This window comes from Neoarius graeffei, chromosome 12, assembly GCF_027579695.1.
Source record: "Neoarius graeffei isolate fNeoGra1 chromosome 12, fNeoGra1.pri, whole genome shotgun sequence".
Taxonomy (NCBI): Eukaryota; Metazoa; Chordata; class Actinopteri; order Siluriformes; family Ariidae; genus Neoarius; species Neoarius graeffei.
Window position 1 is genome coordinate 1,875,471 of NC_083580.1, and position 24,851 is coordinate 1,900,321.

A 24,851-nucleotide genomic window follows, 5' to 3' on the forward strand; every position below is an offset into this window, starting at 1 on the left:
GGGGTGGCCATGGTGGGACACAGAGCTTGAATGGGGTGGCCATGGTGGGATACAGAGCTAGAGTGGGGTGGCATTGGTGGGACACAGAGCTTGAATGGGGTGGCCATGGTGTGACACAGAGTTAGAATGAACTATCATGTCTGTAGTTTTTTGTATTATAGCATATACTTTTAGAGTTGAATGGGGTGACCATGGTGGGACACAGAGCTAGAGTGGGGTGGCCATGGTGGGACACAGAGCTAGAGTGGGGTTTGCCCATGGGGCCCGGCCGGGCTCAGCCCGAAGAGGTGACGTGGGCCCGACCTCCTGTGGGTTCACCACCCACAGAGGTAGCAGTAGGGGTTTGGTGCAGTGTGGATTGGGTGGCAGTCGAAGGCAGGGGCCTCGACGACCTGATCCCCGGACACAGCGGCTGGCTGTTGGGACATGGAATGTCACTTCGCTGGGGGGGAAGGAGCCTGAGCTTGTGCGGGAGGTTGAGAGGTACCGGCTAGAGATAGTCGGGCTCACCTCCATGCACAGCTTGGGCTCTGGAACCCAGCTCCTCGAGAGGGGCTGGACTTTCCACTTCTCTGGAGTCGCCCGTGGTGAGCGGCGGCGGGCTGGTGTGGGCTTCCTTATAGCTCCCCAGCTCAGCCGCCATGTGTTGGAGTTTACCCCAGTGAACGAGAGGGTCGCCTCTCTGCGCCTTCGGATTGGGGAGAGGGCTCTTGCTGTTGTTTGTGCCTACGGGCCAAATAGCAGTATAGAGTATCCGGCCTTCTTGGAGTCCCTGGGAGAGGTACTGAGGGGTGCTCAGACTGGGGACTCCATTGTGCTACTGGGGGACTTCAATGCTCACGTGGGCGATGACAGTGACACCTGGAGGGGCGTGGTTGGGAGGAACGGCCTCCCCGATCTGAACCCGAGTGGTGTTTTGTTATTGGACTTCTGTGCTAGTCACAGTTTGTCCATAACGAACACCATGTTCGAGCATAGGGGTGTCCATAAGTGCACGTGGCACCAGGACACCTTAGGTCGGAGGTCGATGATCGACTTTGTAGTCGTGTCATCTGATCTCCGACCCTATGTCTTGGACACTCGGGTGAAGAGAGGGGCTGAGTTGTCAACTGATCACCACCTGGTGGTGAGTTGGATCCGCTGGCGGAGGAGGAAGCTGGACAGACCTGGCAGGCCCAAACGTATGGTGAGGGTCTGCTGGGAACGTCTGGCCGAGCACTCTGTTGGGGAGGTCTTTAACTCCCACCTCCGGGAGAGCTTTTCCCAGCTTCCGAGGGAGGCGGGGGACATTGAGTCTGAGTGGACCATGTTCTCTACCTCCATTGTGGATGCAGCTGTTCGGAGCTGTGGCCGCAAGGTCTCCGGTGCCTGTCGTGGCGGCAATCCTCGAACCCGGTGGTGGACACCGGAAGTAAGGGATGCCGTCAAGCTGAAGAAGGAGTCCTATCGGGCCATGTTGACCTCCGGGACTCCTGAGGCAGCCGACGGGTATCGGCAGGCCAGGCGTGCTGCAGCTCGGGCAGTTGCGGAGGCAAAAACTCGGAACTGGGAGGAGTTCGGGGAGGCCATGGAGAAGGACTATCGGTCGGCCTCGAAGAAATTCTGGCAAACCGTCCGGCGCCTCAGGAGGGGGAAGCAGTACTCTGCCAACACTGTTTACAGTGCGGGTGGGGAGCTGTTGACCTCGACTGGGGACATTGTCAGGCGGTGGAAGGAATACTTTGAGGATCTCCTCAATCCCACCGTCATGTCTTCCACTGAGGAGACTGAGGCTGATGACTCAGAGGTGGACTCGTCCATTACCCAAGCCGAAGTCACTGAGGTGGTTTGCAAGCTCCTCGGTGGCAAGGCACCGGGGGTGGATGAGATCCGCCCTGAGTATCTCAAGTCTCTGGATGTTGTGGGGCTGTCTTGGTTGACACGCCTCTGCAACATCGCGTGGCGGTCGGGGACAGTGCCTCTGGAGTGGCAGACTGGGGTGGTGGTCCCTCTTTTTAAGAAAGGGGACCGGAGAGTGTGCTCCAATTATAGGGGAATCACACTTCTCAGCCTCCCAGGGAAAGTTTACTCCAGGGTACTGGAGAGGAGAATTCGACCAATGGTCGAACCTCGGATCCAGGAGGAACAATGCGGTTTTCGTCCTGGTCGCGGAACACTGGACCAGCTCTATACCCTTCATAGGGTGCTCGAGGGTTCATGGGAGTTTGCCCAACCAGTCCACATGTGCTTTGTGGATCTGGAGAAGGCATTCGACCGTGTCCCCCGTGGTATTCTGTGGGGGGTGCTTCGGGAGTATGGGGTTCGGGGCTCTTTGCTAAGGGCTGTCCGGTCCCTGTACGAACGGAGCAGGAGTCTGGTTCGCATTGCCGGCAGTAAGTCAGACCTGTTCCCAGTGCATGTTGGACTCCGTCAGGGCTGCCCTTTGTCACCGGTTCTGTTCATAATTTTTATGGACAGAATTTCTAGGCGCAGCCAGGGGCCGGAAGGAATCCTGTTTGGGAACCACAGGATTTCATCTCTGCTTTTTGCGGATGATGTTGTCCTGTTGGCTTCTTCAAACCAGGACCTTCAGCATGCACTGGGGCGGTTTGCAGTCGAGTGTGAAGCGGCTGGGATGAGAATCAGCACCTCCAAGTCCGAGGCCATGGTTCTCGACCGGAAAAGGGTGGCTTGCCCTCTCCAGGTTGGTGGAGAAGTCCTGCCTCAAGTGGAGGAGTTTAAGTATCTCGGGATCTTGTTCACGAGTGAGGGAAGGATGGAGCGTGAGATCGACAGGCGGATCGGTGCAGCCTCCGCAGTTATGCGGTCGCTTTACCGGTCCGTCGTGGTGAAGAAGGAGCTGAGCCAAAAGGCGAAGCTCTCAATTTACCGGTCGATCTACGTTCCGACTCTCACCTATGGTCATGAGCTTTGGGTAATGACAGAAAGAACAAGATCGCGGATACAAGCGGCTGAAATGAGTTTCCTTCGCAGGGTGGCTGGGCGCTCCCTTAGGGTGAGAAGCACAGTCACTCGGGAGGAGCTCGGAGTAGAGCCGCTGCTCCTCCACATCGAGAGGAACCAGCTGAGGTGGCTCGGGCATCTTTTTCGGATGCCTCCTGGACGCCTCCCTGGGGAGGTGTTCCAGGCATGTCCCCCCGGGAGGAGGCCCCGGGGAAGACCCAGGACACGCTGGAGGGACTATGTCTCTCGGCTGGCCTGGGAACGCCTCGGTGTTCTTCCCGAGGAGCTGGCCGAGGTGTCTGGGGAAAGGGAAGTTTGGGCTTCCATGCTTAGACTGCTGCCTCCGCGACCCGGTCCTGGATAAGCGGAAGAAGACGAGACGAGACGAGACTTTTAGAGTTATCTATCTATCTATCTATCTATCTATTGTTAGCTTGTTGGTTTATTTTTTAGTTATTTACTTATTTGTATATGTACATATTTGTGCTTATCTTATCTTATCTTATCTTATCTTATCTATGTGAACCAAGGAGACAGCATCACCGTCTGCCCCCTCAGCTTGAGCCAAGGTTCCTTTTTCTCTATAGAAATACATATTAAATGGCAAATTAAAGTGAGAGATGAGGCTAATTCATGAGGAGAAAATGCCCTGCACTACACTATTTATTTGTTTGTTTGTTTGTTTTCATGACTGAATATTTGTTCTTCAAAATTCAAATTGAAAAATAATATATCAGTTCAAGGGGTGATCAGTGATACAGTGGGTAGAAAAAGTAAGTGAACCCTTTGGAATTACCTGCATTTATGTATAAATGTATCTTTCAAATATGGTCTGATCTTCATCTAAGTTACAGTAATGATGAACAAACGCAATCTGTTTTTAATAACACAAATTGTCGCTTTGTTCTTGTCCATACTGAATACATCATTCAAACATTCACAGTATCAGCTAACTGGAGTCTGGAGTTCGCAAACCTGGAGTGCAATCAGTGAAAGGAGGTTGGAGATGTCGGTTCGAGATGCTTTCACACGCCAACAGAAATCCTGCCACAAGATGGCGCCCAATAATTAACCCAGAGTTTAATGTGCTGCTTTTAATCCCCTCTCCTCTGCTTTAACACACCTGATTACACATCATTTCATTACTACACTTCAGCAGAATAAAATGGGTCTGTTTCAGTTCAGTGGTTTTATTCTGCATGCACTGCATTGTTTAGTGACCCTTCTACACCTTTATACTCATCACAATAAAAACACGTCTGCAGAGAACGTTAGAACCCACAGCAGAACCATAAACAGTCAGAGATCTCATCTCATCTCATCATCTCTAGCCGCTTTATCCTTCTACAGGGTCGCAGGCGAGCTGGATCCTATCCCAGCTGACTACGGGCGAAAGGCGGGGTTCACCCTGGACAAGTCGCCAGGTCATCACAGGGCTGACACATAGACACAGACAACCATTCACACTCACACCTACGCTCAATTTAGAGTCACCAGTTAACCTAACCTGCATGTCTTTGGACTGTGGGGGAAACCGGAGCACCCGGAGGAAACCCACGCGGACACGGGGAGAACATGCAAACTCCGCACAGAAAGGCCCTCGCCGGCCCCGGGGCTCGAACCCGGACCTTCTTGCTGTGAGGCGACAGCGCTAACCACTACACCACCGTGCCGCCCCACAGTCAGAGATAATGCAGATAAAACTCTAGTACACGCTGATCTGCATAAGCTTTACTTTAAGAAAAATAGCTTAAACTAGTTCCTATAATTTAATTAAAAATGAATAATTGTTCAAATCTTTCAAAAACACATGTATAAGTAAAATGTCATGATATTAATGAAAAACACTTTTTGATGTATTTTAATCATTTTGTAATTATGAATAATTTTTTCAAGACATGTTTTGCATAGATTTCACGACATCAAACATTGTTCAGGTACCTTAATAATAATAATTATAATAATTTAATAAATAATTATTCAAATAGGGCGGCACGGTGGTGTAGTGGTTAGCGCTGTCGCCTCACAGCAAGAAGGTCCTGGGTTCGAGCCCCGGGGCCGGCGAGGGCCTTTCTGTGCGGAGTTTGCATGTTCTCCCCGTGTCCGCGTGGGTTTCCTCCGGGTGCTCCGGTTTCCCCCACAGTCCAAAGACATGCAGGTTAGGTTAACTGGTGACTCTAAATTGAGCGTAGGTGTGAATGTGAGTGTGAATGGTTGTCTGTGTCTATGTGTCAGCCCTGTGATGACCTGGCGACTTGTCCAGGGTGTACCCCGCCTTTCGCCCGTAGTCAGCTGGGATAGGCTCCAGCTTGCCTGCGACCCTGTAGAAGGATAAAGCGGCTAGAGATAATGAGATGAGATGAGATTATTCAAATATTTCAAAGACATTTATTCATGAGTGAAGTTTAATGATTTCACAATATCAATGAATGAAAAAATACCCTAATACCTTAATCATGCTATAAACTTTTCCTAATATAATTTAAAATAAAGATAAAGTATAAATAGATTAATAAATAGCTATGTATATAACGTATAAATATAAACAATCACAGTATGCTGAGCAAACTGCATCTGTATGAGGTATTTTGATTGATCCTTTGATATCCAATCATGATGCCGAATGGGTTTCATTCTGACCAATCACAATGCACTGGGCGGGATTTGTCAGATACGAATGATAAAACTGCCGGGTCAGTCAGTCAGTCGCCTCAGTCTCTCACACACAGGCTGTAGTGCTCTGTGTCCTTGAAGTCCTACACAGTCTAAAAATCCAAACTTTAACTATTCTGTCATCTTAAATAACTCAGGTACTGTTATTTCTTCCGATTTGTAGTTTGTGCGCTTCAGTGTTTGATAACTCGCCAATTTTTCCAAGGAGGCGCGCGCCGAACAGATTAGCATGCATGCTAACATCAGAGAACTGGTCAGTTCAGTCAGGCGAAGTGTTTATAGTTTATTGATTAAAAAAAAATGAAATTAAGGCACGAAAGTTGATTTTATCCTAATAGCAAGTTGTTTTGCTTGTAAGCTTGCAATTTAAACGAAGTTTGCTTATTTTTATAGAAGGTGTTAGCTTGAGAAAGTGTCCACAGTGACAGATAGGTCACTTTTTTTAAGATCCAGATGTAGATTAAAATAAAATCTATCATCATCATGTCTTTGTTTTCAAAGGGTTTATTTTCACCTGATTTACCTGATTTAACGTATTTATTGTTAGCTGGAATATTATTAGCTCAAATCTAACCAGGCTGAAAAAAATATATATAGGTGAGTGCAAAAGTTTGTGCACCCCACATACTCTCTTGTGGTTCCTGGTTCAACTATTAAACAGTTTATCGACAAAAAAGTCAAGTGTTCAATATGGAAATGTGGGTTTATCCTGCAACAAGGCACAATCAACCAAAAAAAAAGTTTGAAAAACGGAAAAAAAAAAGTCAGATTTTCACCGCAAGCCTTTCAGTCTCCAAACCTGACCCTGGAGAAGGTCATATCATATTCAGAAACCTTTTGAGCTGATAGTTTGCTCATTATTTCATTGTTGACACCACAGCGCTGTCAGGTTCTGGATTGTGGTTGGTCAGATGGTGTTGATTGATTTTCTGGAGCAGCAGCTCTGACAATAGTGCAGCTGCAAATTTCTGGAAGGAGTCTCCAGTGTCAGCACTTTGAAACAGTCAGAAGTAAAGCTGTAACTTTACTTTTTCGAACATCTTCAGGATAGAGGAGTTTATGTCTGCGGTTTCTCTGTGTATCTTTTTTTTTTTCCTCTCTTCGAACAAGAGTAAAGAGAAGACGGTGGAAGGAAGCGACTGTTTATAACTTCTAGAATGAAAGAGTGAGATCAGGAACTTGCTCATTTTTTTTAAATCAGGAGTTATGTTTAACATTACATTTTCCATCGTTTAGCTGAATATCAGATACTGTATTTGCGGTATTTAGTGGCTTATTTCCTTATTTCTCCCCGTTTCAGGAGAATGGGCATTTTTGTCTCAAAGGCCATGGACCACAGCCTGAAGAAGCAGCAGGAGTTCATGCTGCACAATGCTAGAATCCAGGTAGGCTTAAAAAAGATATAATATTTATAGTATATAATGAGATCTATTATAATGAGTTCATTTTTATTTATCCAACGCAACGAGTCAGATAATGGGTGAATTTGTGTATATTATAGTATTACATTTTAAGGGTGGGGTGATGTATTGACAGAATTATACACCCACTGGCCACTTTACAAGGAACTTGTTGGTGATTCTAAGGTTCCTGTTCTTGGCTGCAGGAGTGGAACCCAATGTGTTCTGCTGTTGCATGCTGAGATGCTTTTCTGCTCACCACGTTTGTAAAGGGTGATTTTATGAGTTACTATATCCTTCCTGGCAAAAAAGCTCGAAGCAGTCTGTCCATTTCCCTCTGACCCTCTCTTATCAACAAGGTGTTTGTTTCCACCCACAGAACTCTCACTCACTCACTCGATGATTGTTTTTTGCACCATTCTGTGTAAACTCTAGAGACTGTTGTGTGTGAAAACCCCAGGAGATCAGCAGTTTCTGAAATACTCAAACCAGTCCATCTGGCTCAAACCAACACCCATACCACAGTGAGAGAAAGTCACACTTCACTGTGAGATCACAATTTTCCCCATTCTGATGTTTGAACATTGTGATCATTAACTGAAGCTCCTGATTTGTATCTGTGTGATTTGATGCATCGAGGGATCGGCTGATTACAGAACTGCAGGAAACAGCTGCATGTGGATGTAGGGGTGTTCCTAATAAAGTGGCCAGTGAGTGTATGTCACATCACGGTATTTAGATTGTTGTGAATGAACGACCAGCAAACAGTTGTGCTTTAAAAAAAAAATGGAAAAACTGAGTTGATGAGTATCATGTTTAGAAAAATACATTCTTTTTTCATGATGAATGAGCACAGCTTTCTGTACATAAAAAAAAGTTAACTGCAGTATTCCTGTAAAGTCTATTGTAACAAAACATCACGATGTTATTATACGGTCATATCACCCAGCCTTAATACACATTAATAGTAATAATAATGCTCCCTTTGGAGCCATTTTTTTTCTATAATGTCTTTGTTGTAATGAGAATGAATGATGATATCTAAAGTGAAGACTTGGTATGAGTCCATCTTGGTGTTGAGATAAAAATAACTTGATATTTCTCACTGTTTAGCCTTATAAGCTGTTTATCCTTAAATATGCAGGATGTGGTGACATGCGTCTGCCTTCTGTCTCACTCTGTGGATTAGTTCTGATATTTACTGAGATGCTTTAACACCCCTGTGACGTCTCACCACTGAGTATTGAGCAGGTTGTTTTAATATGGGGTTGGGTTTTTTTTTGCCTTTTTTAAAAATTGTAGTAGTTAAAGAGGTAAAAATGGAGGTAGTGCTGAAGAAGCTGAACGTCAATTCCAATGATGTAACACTAAATCATGACAGTCCACCATTTCTAATATTTTTATCAAAGTTGTGCACTCTTCGTGAACGTAAATATCTTGATGTACATCATGAAGTGAAATGGAGTCTTCTCTCCTCCTGGATGTGTAAATAATCACACAGGCGTGTGTCTCAGAAGCAGCAGGACACCAGAGTAATTTTGTATTAAACACAGTTTCATATAAACATCAAACCAGTGCCTGTTTTGTCTGTTTATATCGTCTACTCTTTTGCTTTAAACATAAATGAACGAGATATTTGTCCAGCTCAGTTTAACTAAAGTTAGTTAATTAGCTGGAATTACATCTCTGTTAGATTCTTATTGACTCTTATGCAAGAAATCTTAACCTTAGTCAGCTCCAGAAGTATTGGTGCCCTTGGTAAAAATGGGTTACGAAAGGAATGTAGTTAAATAGCTTAATATACTGTCGCCTGTCTATTTAACAACCACGTGTCACATTTATTGGCAAACGTTTTTTTCATGGAAGCATTTTTATTTATTAAATTTACTTCAACTGAAGGTTAAATTTCTGTCACAGATTAAACAAATTAACCACTAACACAATAACCCTTCCATGTTCGTTCAAGGGTGCCAATAATTCTGGAATTGCCTGTATGCCATTGTATAGTGTATGAATATACATTTCTTTATTTAAAGTCTAACCGTGTTTGTTTAACGTTTCAGCAATCCACTCAATGAAAGTGATTTGAAAAAAAAAAAACATTTGCAGGAAAATAGTTTTATAAATGTGTAATGTATAATGTGGAGGAGAAAAAAATCCTGTTTATTCAAAACAATATGAAGTGCAATAAAAAAATTCTGATCGTGATGATCATTTCCTGTGTAATGATGATAATAATAATTATCGCCATGCGCTATTTTTGCACACTTTGGCCACTCAGCGCGTTTGTTTCCCTTGAGATCATCACAAGGATGCAGAAATTTGCTCGTTAAAGATGGCTTCATCATTTCCGTCCCCCCCGGGGCGGCCAAACGCACGGGCGAGGTGTAACCTGCGTGCTTTTATTGCGGTTATGAGTGCGAAAATCTCGTTTTTCAGCCTCCTTTTATGGCGGGATAATGTGATGTTTTTTGATTGATCGGTGCCCATGAGGCGGTGAGCAGCTGGGATCAGCGATATTATAGCGCCAGGATTTCCTCCACTCGATGGAGGGTGGATTATAAACTGCGCAGCTGTTTCCGCTGTGCATTAACACTCATAACGGCCTGATTGATTGCAGAGGTGGTGCTGATTGCGTCTGTTTGGTTAAGGTCGGGATCGGTGACGCAGTTACATTCCACCAGAATTTATTCCTCTAAATATCCTTCCTCATCTTTTTCTCATCTTTGAGTTTCCTTTTTTTATTTATTGTGCATAGGATGTCAGTGAGTAAAGAAAGCATCTATACCTTATCAAAAAAGTATCAAAAATGTATTTTTTCTCATCAATAATTGTTTTTTCCCCAAAGTTAAACATTTTGTTTTACTTGTTTAGGACTAGTTTGTACTAGAACTATATCCTGAATATGACTCGCTATATACTTGTTTTATTGTATTTCCATCCCACAGTCACTATTACATTCATAACTGTGACATTAGCATCTCAACTGGAGATGCTGGTTATGTTTTTATGAATTAAAATAAAAGTGAAGGTGAGTACTTGGTCAACTTATCCTTCAAGTCCTGCAAATATACATGAAATACATGAAAATATCTTGACTACTGTCTAACTAATCTGGTATTTCCTGTTAAAGGATTACAATAAACCAATTAGAAGATTATTAAACATATTTCTAGTTATTTTTTACTTGTTTTCCTCATTTCAGGCTTGTCATGTTCTTGTTCCAGTGTAGCTGGATCACTGGCAGATCATTTTGCTTCCTTCTGAAATAAATGCTTGAATAAGATGAGGAAAATTATCTGCCAGTAGAACAAGACATTTTAAAGTAAATGAGTAAATACAGTGGGGCAAAAAAGTATTTAGTCAGTCACCAATTGTGCAAGTTCTCCCACTTAAAAAGATGAGAGAGGCCTGTAATTTTCATCATAGGTACACTTCAACTATGAGAGACAGAATGGGGGGAAGAATCCAGGAAATCACATTGTAGGATTTTTAATGAATTAATTGGTAAATTCCTCGGTAAAATAAGTATTTGGTCACCTACAAACAAGCAAGATTTCTGGCTCGCACAGACCTGTAACAACTTCTTTAAGAGGCTCCTCTGTCCTCCACTCGTTACCTGTATTAATGGCACCTGTTTGAACTCGTTATCAGTATAAAAGACACCTGTCCACAACCTCAAACAGTCACACTCCAAACTCCACTATGGCCAAGACCAAAGAGCTGTCAAAGGACACCAGAAACAAAATTGTAGACCTGCACCAGGCTGGGAAGACTGAATCTGCAATAGGTAAGCAGCTTGGTGTGAAGGAATCAACTGAGGGAGCAATTATTAGAAAATGGAAGACATACAAGACCACTGATAATCTCCCTCGATCTGGGGCTCCACGCAAGATTTCACCCCGTGGGGTCAAAATGATCACAAGAACGGTGAGCAAAAATCCCAGAACCACACGGGGGGACCTAGTGAATGACCTGCAGAGAGCTGGGACCAAAGTAACAAAGGCTACCATCAGTAACACACTACGCCGCCAGGGACTCAAATCCTGCAGTGCCACACGTGTCCCCCTGCTTAAGCCAGTACAGGTCCAGACCCGTCTGAAGTTTGGTCGAGAGCATTTGGATGATCCAGAAGAGGATTGGGAGAATGTCATATGGTCAGATGAAACCAAAATAGAACTTTTTGGTAAAAACTCAACTTGTCGTGTTTGGAGGAGAAAGAATGCTGAGTTGCATCCAAAGAACACCATACCTACTTTGAAGCATGGGGGTGGAAACATCATGCTTTGGGGCTGTTTTTCTGCAAAGGGACCAGGACGACTGATCCGTGTAAAGGAAAGAATGAATGGGGCCATGTATTGTGAGATTTTGAGTGAAAACCTCCTTCCATCAGCAAGGTCATTGAAGATGAAATGTGGCTGGGTCTTTCAGCATGACAATGATCCCAAACACACCACCTGGGCAACGAAGGAGTGGCTTCATAAGAAGCATTTCAAGGTCCTGGAGTGGCCTAGCCAGTCTCCAGATCTCAACCCCATAGAAAATCTTTGGAGGGAGTTGAAAGTCCATGTTGCCCAGCGACAGCCCCAAAACATCACTGCTCTAGAGGAGATCTGCATGGAGGAATGGGCCAAAATACCAGCAACAGTGTGTGAAAACCTTGTGAACACTTACAGAAAACGTTTGACCTCTGTCATTGCCAACAAAGGGTATATAACAAAGTATTGAGATGAACTTTTGTTATTGACCAAATACTTATTTTCCACCATAATTTGCAAATAAATTCTTTAAAAATCAGACAATGTGATTTTCTGGATTTTTTTTTCTCATTTTGTCTCTCATAGTTGAAGTGTACCTATGATGAAAATTACAGGCCTCTCTCATCTTTTTAAGTGGGAGAACTTGCACAATTGGTGACTGACTAAATACTTTTTTGCCCCACTGTATGTCTAGAAATGGGTTTAATAATCATATATTTAGTCTGTTGTAATCTTATCTTATAGCATGAAACACTAGATAAATGTGACTTTATTCAAGATATTTCCACAAGTCATTTTCTGAAGTGCAGGAATGTTTTGTAGGAGAGTGCATCGAATTAACACATTTTAATTAAGTTGAAAAATTCAGAAGTGAATTAAAAGCTTGATGAAATTGATTGCATCCTGCACACATATTATGGTTTCATGATGAAGTTTTAGTATTCAGAAACTATTAAAAAAAAATGCAAAATGATGGCATGTGCTGGATCAAGTGCCATTTTATCAAAGCCGTATTGTTAAATTTTTGATTGTGATGTAAATGTGCTTCATTGCAAAAGTATAAACCAGCCTTTAGATATACATTACCTTGAATTTATTTTCTTTTAATAGTAGATATGTTTTATTAAAATATACAGACAGACTAAACAGAGCCAATTGGTCCAAAGTGTCCTAAATACAAGAAATCAAAAGTAAGTGAGGGGGAAAAATAATTGAATAATGTTAAAATCAGCAGAGAAGGATATAACAAAAGAAATATCCTAAAAAAAGTCTTTTTTTAAATTTTTATTTTCAGTGTTGATGATTCTAAAGGCGTGAGCCTCTTTTTGACCTTTTATGAACTTGAAAATGAATCGCTGTCAGGAAGTGAACAAAGACCGGTCACTTGAGGGACCATTTAAGTGATGGATGATATTCTTTCTTCATTAAAATGTCTAACAGCGTAGTGTATCTGCTGATTTCCATTACCCTCACACGTTATTATTACCCACGGAGATGTTTTCTGTCCTCTTTTTTTTTTTTTTTGAGTTTGTAAATGATCTCTGACAGCACGAAGAGGATGAATGATTTCTTAGCGTGTCGGGCTCACGGTGCGTGACACAGCATGGACGTCACTGTTAGGGTTTTGTTCACGGTTGATGTTAAGTCTCATTTTAGTCATGTGGAATCTTTGTTTAATTAGAAATTTTAGCAGCATGTCTGAGGCTCCTGCGAAAATTGCGAACTAAAGACGAGTAAAACGTGAATAAAAAAACCCTCAAATATCACGTTTTTACGCTCACATGAGATGGTTTGTTTGTATGTGAACTTTGTTTTGTTTGTGCACCTTTTTGGACAAAATCAGAAGTATACAATAAATAAAATAATAGAAAAAAAAATAATGAAATTTCACCATTAATAATCATAAGTAGTAGTCGTAAGTAAAAAGTAGACAAAAAATAAAATATATATACAGTACCAGTCAAAAGTTTGGAAATACCTTCAAATTCGATGTTTTTTTTTTTTTTCCTACATTGTAGAACAATACTGAACTCATCAAAACTATGAAATAACATATGGAATTATATGGTAAACAAAAAAGTGCTAAAAACAACATGTTTCATCTTTTAGATTCTTCAAAGTCGTCACTATTTACCTTGATAACAGCTTTGCACACTATTGGCATTATCTGAACCAGCTTCATGAGGGAGTCACCTGGAACGCTTCTCAATTTAACAGGTGTGTCTTTTCAAAAATTGAATTTCTTGCCTTCTTAATGCATTCGACACCATCAACCAGTAAAGAGTAAATAATAAAAATACAGTAAATAGCCCTGTTCGACAACTGTAGTAATCCATATTATGTCAAGAACCACTCAAGTAAGTAAAGAGAAATAACAGTCAGTCATTACTTTAAGACACGAAGTGTTTTAGTTAATTAAAATAAAATAAAGAAAAAACATCGAATTTGAAGGTGTTTCCAAACTTTTGACTGGTACTGTATATAATAAAATACTAGAAAAAATATAGTGAAATAGTTTATAATAATTTGTAAAAATATGTAAGAAATTGAAATGAAAATACCAAACTAGAAGAACTTTTAATAAAATCAGAAAACAATTAAATGCCAAAATAAGATTGTCTCAAGGGTGTACAAACTTTTGCACCTCACTGTAACCTTGAACAATAAAAATAAGCTTAAACTTTAAATATTATTATTATTATTATTATTATTATTATTATAGTAATTGGTTAGTTAGTTAGTTAGTTAAACTGTAAACGCCAAACCAGAGGAAGTGTTTTTGATTAAATCCCAAATTTAAAAGTTTTCATTTTCAGCTTTTCTTAGGCCTTTTTATTTCTTGTAATAATAAAAGAACATTTACAAAACCTAAAATACGCCTTGTTGCTATAAATAAAAATTTCTTTGCACAAAGGATGTGTAAACTTTTGCACTTAAACTCAATTTGTCTTCACATTCCAGCTCGGGTGATTAATTTATGAGACATGAGGATTAGAGAATATTAGGGAGTTTTTCTCGTACAAGGCACCAGACGAGATTTTCCAGTTTAACGGTGAACTTTTTTTTTTTCTTTTTTTCTATTGTAACTGTAATAGTGTTTTAATTATTTATTGTGAAAATATGCAGTGTAAAATTCCCTGATTAGTAAGAGGTGTACACTGACTGGCCACTTTATTAGGAACACCCTTACACCCACCTGCTGTTTTTTTCTGCAGTTCTGTAATCAGCCGATCCCTCGACAGCAGCACGATGCACAAAATCCCACAGATACAAATCAAGAGCTTCAGTTAATGTTCACAATGTTCAAACATCAGAACGGGAAAAATTGTGATCTCAAAGTGTGACTTTCTTTCACTGTGGTATGGGTGTTGGTTTGAGCCAGATGGGCTGGTTTGAGTATTTCAGAAGCTGCTGATCTCCTTCCTGGGGTTTTCACGCACAACAGTCTCTAGAGTTTACACAGAATGGTGCAGAAAACAAAAAACATCGAGTGAGCGACAGTTCTGTGGGTGGAAACAAACGTCTTGTTGATGAGAGAGGGTCAGAGGGAAATGGACAGATTGGTGCAAGCTTTTTTGCCAGGAAGGATATAGTAACTCATATAATCACTCTTTACAACTGTGGTGAGCAAAAAGCATCTCAGCATGCAACAGCAGAACACATTGGGTTCCACTCCTGCAGCCAAGAACAGGAACTTTCGAATCAACAAGAAGTTCCTATTAAAGTGGCCAGTGTGTGTATTTTTCACTCTCACTAACTTGGTATAGCTGTTTTCACCTGTTTCTTCATCATAACTTCGCCTGATCTTGTTCACGTTTGGCTCATTTCGGGATGTGATGTAACCAAGCGATTGTTTCAAGGGAAAAAAAATAATGCATCAATTAGACATGAAAGAGAGACATTGATGTGTGCAGAAAGAAAGGCAGGATGAGTGTCAGAATGAGTCACCGAACAGATCCACAGCTCCCAACGAAGCAGAAACACGCACCCTGCAATTTGAAGCACTTTAACATTTAATGTTAAGAGCATGTTTCATTTCCTTGAGCGCCGTTCTAACAGACGTAGACATCTGATCCAGTCGAGTTTAAATTATTTTCTTCCTTTTGTCTAATTTTAATAGAACTGTGTAATAGCAGGAAATTATAAAAACATGCTCATGTGCTGAGAAAACTCTTTTGAAAGTGTGTAAAAGTGAAAGAGTGGAGGTCGGAGGTCAACACATGTTGCTGAATGCTTTCTAAATGTCTCACAGGAATAATAATAGGATCATTTAATGCAGGAAATAAAATAAAACCGTAATGAGTAGTCATGAATTATTAGCTCTTGTGAAAGTCTGTTTGCAGCACTGGTCATATTGATGCAGGGTGTGTGAATGAATGTGCTTTATTTAAATAAGTGTTTTTAGGAGTGAAAATGTCGTCATAAAACTCCTACATTCATTCATCAGAAATACAGCAACTGAAAAAGTTAAAGAAATGTTTTCCAAGTTCGTATAGAAATCACAGAAATCATCCGAGCATGGAGAACATGGACCTGGCGTGCAGTATGTTATGATGTGTATAATTATGTAAATATGATGTTTGGAACATTTTCTGTTGCATTATCTCTTCTGGTTGCTTTGTTGGTCCAAATCTCCAGAGACACATCATTTCTGCAGCTCTCCAGTTTGCATCTCGCAGCTTGGTTTAACAGCTTGTGAAAATCTACGCGCCCCCAACCCAGTCCATGTTTGATTCACTTCCTTGCAAATGAGTCGATTCAGAGTCAAATCACTTTCTCACCAGCGTTCACTTAGAGACCACGTCGCTGAGACGCACTCAGACCCAGACTGTTCTGTTCACACACTGAACACACTTTGCACTTGCCTGCTACTAATACTGTGTGTGTGTGTGTGTGTGTGTGTGTGTGTGTGTGTGGGGGGGGGGTTATAGATGGAGCGTCAGATCCTCATGCAGAATGAGATGCGAGAGCGACAGATGGCTATGCAGATCGCCTGGTCCAGAGAATTTCTCAAATACTTCGGGTCTTTTTTTGGCCTGGCTGCATTCGGCCTCACGGCCAGGTCTGTCTGTCTGACTCACTCATTCACTCACACAAACATGCGCACACACACACCATGACAGACACCTTACATCACTGATTTTATACATGAATTTTATGAACTTTTCTCTCATGTGCACAAAATTTCCACAAATAATCCCGAGTGGCCTTACAGGATTTGAGTTAATAAGGTGAACAGAAGCTTTACAACCAGGAAGTTTGAAAATCTTTGTCAAAGCCGTTATTCAGATCAGTTCCTTATTCTGCTAGAAATATCAGTTCATGATGGCCAACACGATGCAAATGCAAAAAGTTCAGCTTAGATTTATAAAAATACACCAGATCTGACTGAATGAATATGAAATACTTTATATGGTACAGAAATATTTTAATTTTATATTTTTAAAAGAATGTAAATGATATTGTCATGTCCAGTCAGCTACACATTACTGAGTAAACAGTAACGTAAACATAAAACTGTAATTTGACATCATTTATCATGATAATTTATATGACATGGTCGTGTTGTCCAGTAGGGCGAGGTGATATAACGATTATAGCATCTATATAGTGATAAAATTAATGATGTCACGATACACTTTTAAGATTTTTGTGTCTTTTTATAGACTACTTTTTTATTTTAATAAGTTGAATTACAAGCTAACTGGAAAGAAGTGAAAATGTTGGACTTTAAATTATAAAATGTTTAAATTTTTGTCAGTGTTGTGTTTTACATTATTTAAAAAAAAATTTCTAATTTAAAAAAGATCATTTTTAAATTCATTTTAGACATGATGGCTCTAAATAATTGAGTATTTTTGTAAACTCAATACTGCTGGCAATTTGAGAGCAGACCTCCATATCATATACAGTATGTGTATCGCAGAGCTGCACTTGAGAATCGTGATATGATATTTTTGTCATATCGCCCAGCCCCAAGTTGTGTCTCTTTAAAAAAAAAAAAACCCCGATGAGTGAGACACTAAAGATATTTGGAGGACGTTTTGCTGAGACACACATCATTTAAAAACAAAAATGCAGAACGCTTTGGTCATATGGTAAGCTAACGTTAGCTACTTCTTACTCTGAGTATTAGTGTTAGATATTTAATTAAATAAAATCAGGTGTTGAGTGTGGATTAAGACCTCACCTGATTCGCTCATCATACTTTAAATGTACTGTAATGAGTGCAGTTAGAGTGAGATGCTCACCAACCTCCTAGTGCATTTCAGAGTAGTTTAGGTCTCGTACTGTAATGAAGCAGAAACTTAAAGGTTCAGTGGCCAAAGAAAAGCGTTTTACACTTTTTTTTTTTTTTTTTAGATTTTTGTAAATCACTGAGAGAGATGGATAGATGGATGACAGTGTGTTTAAGACTGTGATTTTAAGAAAGAAATAGTGAAATACTCTAACTTTCGCTGATCATAATTAGACAATACACTGATTTTTCTCCACACGTGAGGTTGATGTGTTTGCTGTGTATCTCCACAGAGCCATAAAGAGGAGAAACCCTGGTCTGTTTGTGCCGCTGGTGCCACTCAGCTTCATCCTGGCGTATCAGGTGGACATGGCGTACGGCTCCTACATCCACCGCATGAGAGGTGCGCTAATGTCCCCGATTTCAACAACAATATGAGGGTGCCATTATTTTTGCGTTTGATTTCTCATTTTATTTATTATAATGTGAGAGTAAGACAGCTTTAGGCTTTGTGTTTTAGGCTCACTGGATTCGACTGGAAGGTTTGGGTTACTTGAGTGGCTTTAAGTGTGTGATTTGATTCGTGATTATAGGTTTAGCATCGGAGCTGCGTTAATCCTGTTCGAGCATGCTGCCTTCAGGTGTCACCACCAGCACATTCTCAAAAAACCCTGCTTAAGTGCTCTGACAAGTCTATGAACTACAGTATATCTTTAGCTTTAAATTATATCTTACAAGGCATTAATTATGAATTAGTCCAATTTAGCGATGAAATGAGACCCCTCAAGGCCACACCACCATGTCATTAATTCAATCAACACTTTTCTAAATGAACAGGAAGCACTTGTGAAGTCTGTCTCATGCGTCCTTCATTGTAGTTTCTTCAGTTTTTCTCCCTCACTTTTACCAGATGGTTCAAAACACCATTACATGTAGTAATAAAATGAGAATCATAAAATGCATCATAAAACAACATTTTCCTCTTTTATGCCAGGATATAAATTTACATATTTCCTTAAACCTGATAACCTGAATAATTTCTGAGGACTGTAGTGCTTTGTAATAAAGATTTATTTAAGGTATGTTGAAATCAGCCAACGATTCAATGCAGTTTATTTTTGGAGTTCACATCTTCAACAGAATTGACAGTCACAATTGTCACGCCTCCTTTACTGGTTCTGACAGGCACAGAAGCCACACCTCTTTTAAAGGTTATTACAGAAACAAAGGCTAGACTTCTCGGACCTTGATTAATGGTTACAGAAGCCATACCTTCTTTACTGCTTCTGACAGGTACAGAGGTCACACCTCCTTTACCTTGATTAATAAGCACAGGGGCCACACCTGTTCTTTGGTTCTGACATAGAGCCCACACCTTCTTTACTGTGATTGACAGGCACAGAAGCCATGCCTATTCATTAGTAATGAGTACAAAAACCTGAGACTGACAGAGGCCACACCTCCTTTACTTTCATTGGTGCACAGAAGCCACACCACCTTTACCTTCATTGACATGCGGAGGCCACACCTCCTTTACCTTCATTGACATGCGGAGGCCACACCTCCTTTACCTTCATTGACATGCACAGAGGCCACACCTCCTTTACCTTCATTGGCATGCACAGAAGCCACGCCTCCTTTACCTTCATTGACAGTGGCCACACCTCCTTTACCTTCATTGACATGCGGAGGCCACACCACCTTTACCTTCATTGACATGCGGAGGCCACACCACCTTTACCTTCATTGACATGCACAGAAGCCACGCCTCCTTTACCTTCATTGACAGTGGCCACACCACCTTTACCTTCATTGACATGCGGAGGCCACACCACCTTTACCTTCATTGACATGCGGAGGCCACACCACCTTTACCTTCATTGACATGCACAGAAGCCACACCTCCTTTACCTTCATTGACATGCACAGAAGCCACACCTCCTTTACCTTCATTGACATGCGGAGGCCACACCACCTTTACCTTCATTGACATGCACAGAAGCCACACCTCCTTTACCTTCATTGACATGCACAGAAGCCACACCTCCTTTACCTTCATTGACATGCGGAGGCCACACCACCTTTACCTTCATTGACATGCGGAGGCCACACCACCTTTACCTTCATTGACATGCACAGAAGCCACACCACCTTTACCTTCATTGACATGCGGAGGCCACACCACCTTTACCTTCATTGACATGCACAGAAGCCACACCTCCTTTACCTTCATTGACATGCGGAGGCCACACCACCTTTACCTTCATTGACATGCACAGAAGCCACACCTCCTTTACCTTCATTGACATGCACAGAAGCCACACCTCCTTTACCTTCATTGACATGCACAGAAGCCACACCTCCTTTACCTTCATTGACATGCACAGAGGCCACACCTCCTTTACCTTCATTGGCTAGCACAGAGGCCACACCTCCTTTACCTTCATTGGCACGTGCAGAGGCCACACCTCCTTTACCTTCATTGACATGCGGAGGCCACACCTCCTTTACCTTCATTGACATGCGGAGGCCACACCTCCTTTACCTTCATTGACATGCGGAGGCCACACCTCCTTTACCTTCATTGACATGCGGAGGCCACACCACCTTTACCTTCATTGACATGCACAGAAGCCACACCTCCTTTACCTTCATTGACACGCACAGAAGCCACACCTCCTTTACCTTCATTGGCACGCGCAGAGGCCACACCTCCTTTACCTTCATTGACACGCGCAGAGGCCACACCTCCTTTACCTTCATTGGCACGCGCAGAGGCCACACCTCCTTTACCTTCATTGGCATGCAGAAATAGGAATTATACTGGAGCACACACACCTTCTGAAATTTTATGAAAAGAAAATGCATCCAGAATTAGAAAATGGAGAGACGGTTAGGTTAATATGGGACGGCCTTGGGCTGAGGTGCCCTTGAGCGAGGCCCCTAACTCCCAACTGCTCCCCGGGCGCTGTTAGCATGGCTGCCCACTGCTCTGGGTGTGTGTGTGCGCAAGTGTGTGTTCACTGCTTCAGATGGGTTAAATGCAGAGAGAGGAATTTCACAAGTGTGTGATGAATAAAGTTGTGCTTTCTTTCTTTCATTATTTATGTGTAAACTGCTGAGTCACTGAAAGATCACGTGAGGTGAAGTGTCCTGAAGAGCAGAGGGATGTGACCTCTCCTGACCAGTGTCCTGTTCTCAGTCAGTCAGTCAGTCAGTCCTCCGTCTGAGTCGCAGTTGTTAGAGTTTGCTGATGTTTATCGACTGATTCCGGAAAACTCCTTCCAACATGATTGACTAATTGATCATTCAGGGCTGAGCGTCTCGGAAGCTGCTCGCTCTGTACTGCACTGTGTCACTGTTTTAACACACACACACACACACACACACTCTCTTTCCTTGTTGGGGTCAAATAGCTGTCAGTGTGTGTTAGCTTGAGGCCTATAAAGTCTAGCACAGTAATTAACGTTGATGATAATTACAGATATTTGCAGATTATAATCAGTAAATCGGAGCAGAAAGTGAGGAAATGAACACTCCACATCCTGCACATGCTGTAAAACACTCCACTAAAGCCACCAGCACAACTGTTAGTGCTGATTTGTGTGACGTAGGATTCAGTACCCTCATGTGCATCAGAGTCCTAATCGAGGTGGGGTGGAGGAGCTGAGGTAAGAGATGTGCTTTCAAACTATGTCACATAACTTTAATAAGCTGCGGTGCGACGCACAAGTCCTAGCGCTCCTGTGAGACGTGCTGAGTGTATGTAGAGTGTTTACTGTCGTGGCCTTGGTTCATAAACACGTTGTTAAAGGTGCAATACTTCACTCTTTGTAGAGCAGATTTTATATGCAGAAAAACATTTAGAAATAAATTTAGAGTGTGGTGAATTTTCAAAATAATAGGCCTACAAAATAAATAAATACGGTATATATTAAATACATATTTTCTGTCTAGTTATTTATCTATTTATATTTCCAGGAAATGTGTGTGGTAGACATTTTAATTTAATTATTTTTTTTATTTGTTTAGTTTTCCAGGATAATGATTTTGCAAATATTTTTATGTATGCATTTGTTTTATTTATTTAAAAAAATTTTTTTTTACAAAATGTATTTTATTTAAATTATAATTTATTTGTTTATTTCTTTGTTCATTAATAAAAACAACAACAAAAAGTCCCTTGTTGGGCTACAGATATATTCTACGTCTGGTGGTGTTTCTGTGTCATGATGATGATGTGATGTGTGTTGCCGTACTCACCACTGCAATGAGTCATGTTGTTCTTGACTTTATGGAAAATTATCTGCTTATTTTCTCTCCAAATCCTTCACTAATTTGAAAGTGAACGTAGAAGAACGGCAACATTTTCTTCTTCAGTGCTTCAATTAGCCTTTTTTGTTTTTAGCTTCTTGGGGTATTATTAGAGAGCTGGCGGAAGTTTCCCATTGTCACGCATCTCTGTCACCATAATATGAAATTTTACTGTAAACTATCAAATAATCCCCCAAACCCCTGAGCTCTTTATCAGAGCAGACATTCTCATTATGTTTGGGTTTATTTTTATCTCGAAGGTGCGCTCATGCGGTCAGTCATTATTAACTCCTGAGATGTGTTTTGTGATTGCAGAGGAAGCTGAGAGCATCATGGTGGCTGAAGCGGATCGGCTGAATTTACCTCATGGACCGCCGACATTTGAGGGCATTGAGAAAGCGCGCAGAGCAAAGTCCCACCTGCCTCCTCTCTCAGAGAAATGAGGGACGCTTTTAGCAGGAGTGAGTCGGGGAGGGGGGAATGTGTAGTAATGAAGATGTTTCTGCACTCTGATGAGGTCCTTTGAGGTTCTAAATTCAGCAGAATTTACAGGTTTAGCTATTGATCATGAGTTTGGTGTTGGTTGCTGGGATCGATTAGATCATACAGCTAGGTGGAAGAAAATTGATGAAGAATTGCAGATAAATCTTTGATTGGAAAATCTTCAGCCTGAATTTTTGGATCAAATGCAGCTGATTAGAAGGAACTCTTGACTCTGATTGGTTGTTTGTAATCTAAATGTGCAGCGTTGGCCAGATAGAAAAGCCAAAGTGACACCTTTTGGGCAGTTTCTACCTTTAACCATTCATCTTTCTTCCTGGATTATTTTCTAATTTTTACGGTACGCGTTCAATTTCAAAGTGGGTTGATGGATTGTATTTAGTGACATTTAATTCTGTTTTCATTAATTATTACAGCTCAAGAAACACTTGAAATATTACAAACTGTACCTTAATATTATATTTTAGGTGATTTGCTAATCAGTAGCTAAAACACCTTAAATATCAGTTTTACTGTTTTTTTTTTTTAAATATGGTAACCTTCTGGCCTAAATGTGTGTCAGTACGCACTTGTATTTTTTTAAAATGTATATAGATGATGTTCCTTTCTTTTTGAGCACCTTACCTGAATGTCAAACAGATTAAAAAATGTCTACAAGCTGTTTAAACAGAGATGACTCTGAATTCGTGTGACGTCACAGGAGAGACGGAGATGCTCTTATCTGTACTGTCGAATCTCTCATGTCTGATCAGGTGTGTGTGTGTGTGTGTCTTTAATCAGTGAACAGAGGAGCTGTGTGTTCTACAGAGTCATGTTACTTCAGGAGAGCAGTGTGAGGGTGTGGCACTGTACACACACAGGGTTAGGGCAGTTCTCTCATCTTTTAGCGCGCTCTGTAAAACAGTGTTGTGTTAAATCCCTACTGTGTGCAACTAAAATTCATCAAATAAACAATTATCTATCTATCTATCTATCTATCTATCTATCTATCTATCTATCTATCTATCTATCTATCTATCTATCATCCATTTATTTGTTTGTGTCTTCATCTACTGTATCTACAACCCCGAATCCAAAAAAGTTGGGACAAGGTACAAATTGTAAATAAAAACGGAATGCAATAATTTACAAATCTCAAAAACTGATATTGTATTCACAATAGAACATAGACAACATATCAAATGTCGAAAGTGAGACATTTTGAAATTTCATGCCAAATATTGGCTCATTTGAAATTTCATGAAAGCAACACATCTCAAAAAAGTTGGGACAGGGGCAATAAGAGGCTGGAAAAGTTAAAGGTACAAAAAAGGAACAGCTGGAGGACCAAATTGCAACTCATTAGGTCAATTGGCAATAGGTCATTAACATGACTGGGTATAAAAAGAGCATCTTGGAGTGGCAGCGGCTCTCAGAAGTAAAGATGGGAAGAGGATCACCAATCCTCCTAATTCTGCGCCGACAAATAGTGGAGCAATATCAGAAAGGAGTTCGACAGTGTAAAATTGCAAAGAGTTTGAACATATCATCATCTACAGTGCACAATATCATCAAAAGATTCAGAGAATCTGGAAGAATCTCTGTGCGTAAGGGTCAAGGCCGGAAAACCATACTGGGTGCCCGTGATCTTCGGGCCCTTAGACGGCACTGCATCACATACAGGCATGCTTCTGTATTGGAAATCACAAAATGGGCTCAGGAATATTTCCAGAGAACATTATCTGTGAACACAATTCACCGTGCCATCCGCCGTTGCCAGCTAAAACTCTATAGTTCAAAGAAGAAGCCGTATCTAAACATGATCCAGAAGCGCAGACGTCTTCTCTGGGCCAAGGCTCATTTAAAATGGACTGTGGCAAAGTGGAAAACTGTTCTGTGGTCAGACGAATCAAAATTTGAAGTTCTTTATGGAAATCAGGGACGCCGTGTCATTCGGACTAAAGAGGAGAAGGACGACCGGAGTTGTTATCAGCGCTCAGTTCAGAAGCCTGCATCTCTGATGGTATGGGGTTGCATTAGTGCGTGTGGCATGGGCAGCTTACACATCTGGAAAGACACCATCAATGCTGAAAGGTATATCCAGGTTCTAGAGCAACATATGCTCCCATCCAGACGACGTCTCTTTCAGGGAAGACCTTGCATTTTCCAACATGACAATGCCAAACCACATACTGCATCAATTACAGCATCATGGCTGCGTAGAAGAAGGGTCCGGGTACTGAACTGGCCAGCCTGCAGTCCAGATCTTTCACCCATAGAAAACATTTGACGCATCATAAAACGGAAGATACGACAAAAAAGACCTAAGACAGTTGAGCAACTAGAATCCTACATTAGACAAGAATGGGTTAACATTCCTCTCCCTAAACTTGAGCAACTTGTCTCCTCAGTCCCCAGACGTTTACAGACTGTTGTAAAGAGAAAAGGGGATGTCTCACAGTGGGAAACATGGCCTTGTCCCAACTTTTTTGAGATGTGCTGTTGTCATGGAATTTAAAATCACCTAATTTTTCTCTTTAAATG

At 41.4% G+C, this 24,851-nt stretch overlaps 1 protein-coding gene across 1 annotated transcript; it reads left to right on the forward strand.

Annotated features, from left to right (window-relative positions):
- The first annotated feature begins 5,634 nt into the window (after nt 1–5,634).
- plgrkt (plasminogen receptor, C-terminal lysine transmembrane protein) lies at nt 5,635–23,293 on the forward strand. Its single transcript, XM_060935318.1, has 5 exons — nt 5,635–5,753; nt 6,917–7,001; nt 16,207–16,337; nt 17,807–17,916; nt 22,143–23,293. The coding sequence occupies exons 2-5, from the start codon at nt 6,921–6,923 to the stop codon at nt 22,268–22,270; spliced, it is 450 nt and encodes a 149-aa protein (XP_060791301.1). The 5' UTR covers nt 5,635–5,753; nt 6,917–6,920; the 3' UTR covers nt 22,271–23,293.
- The last annotated feature ends 1,558 nt before the right edge of the window (nt 23,294–24,851 follow it).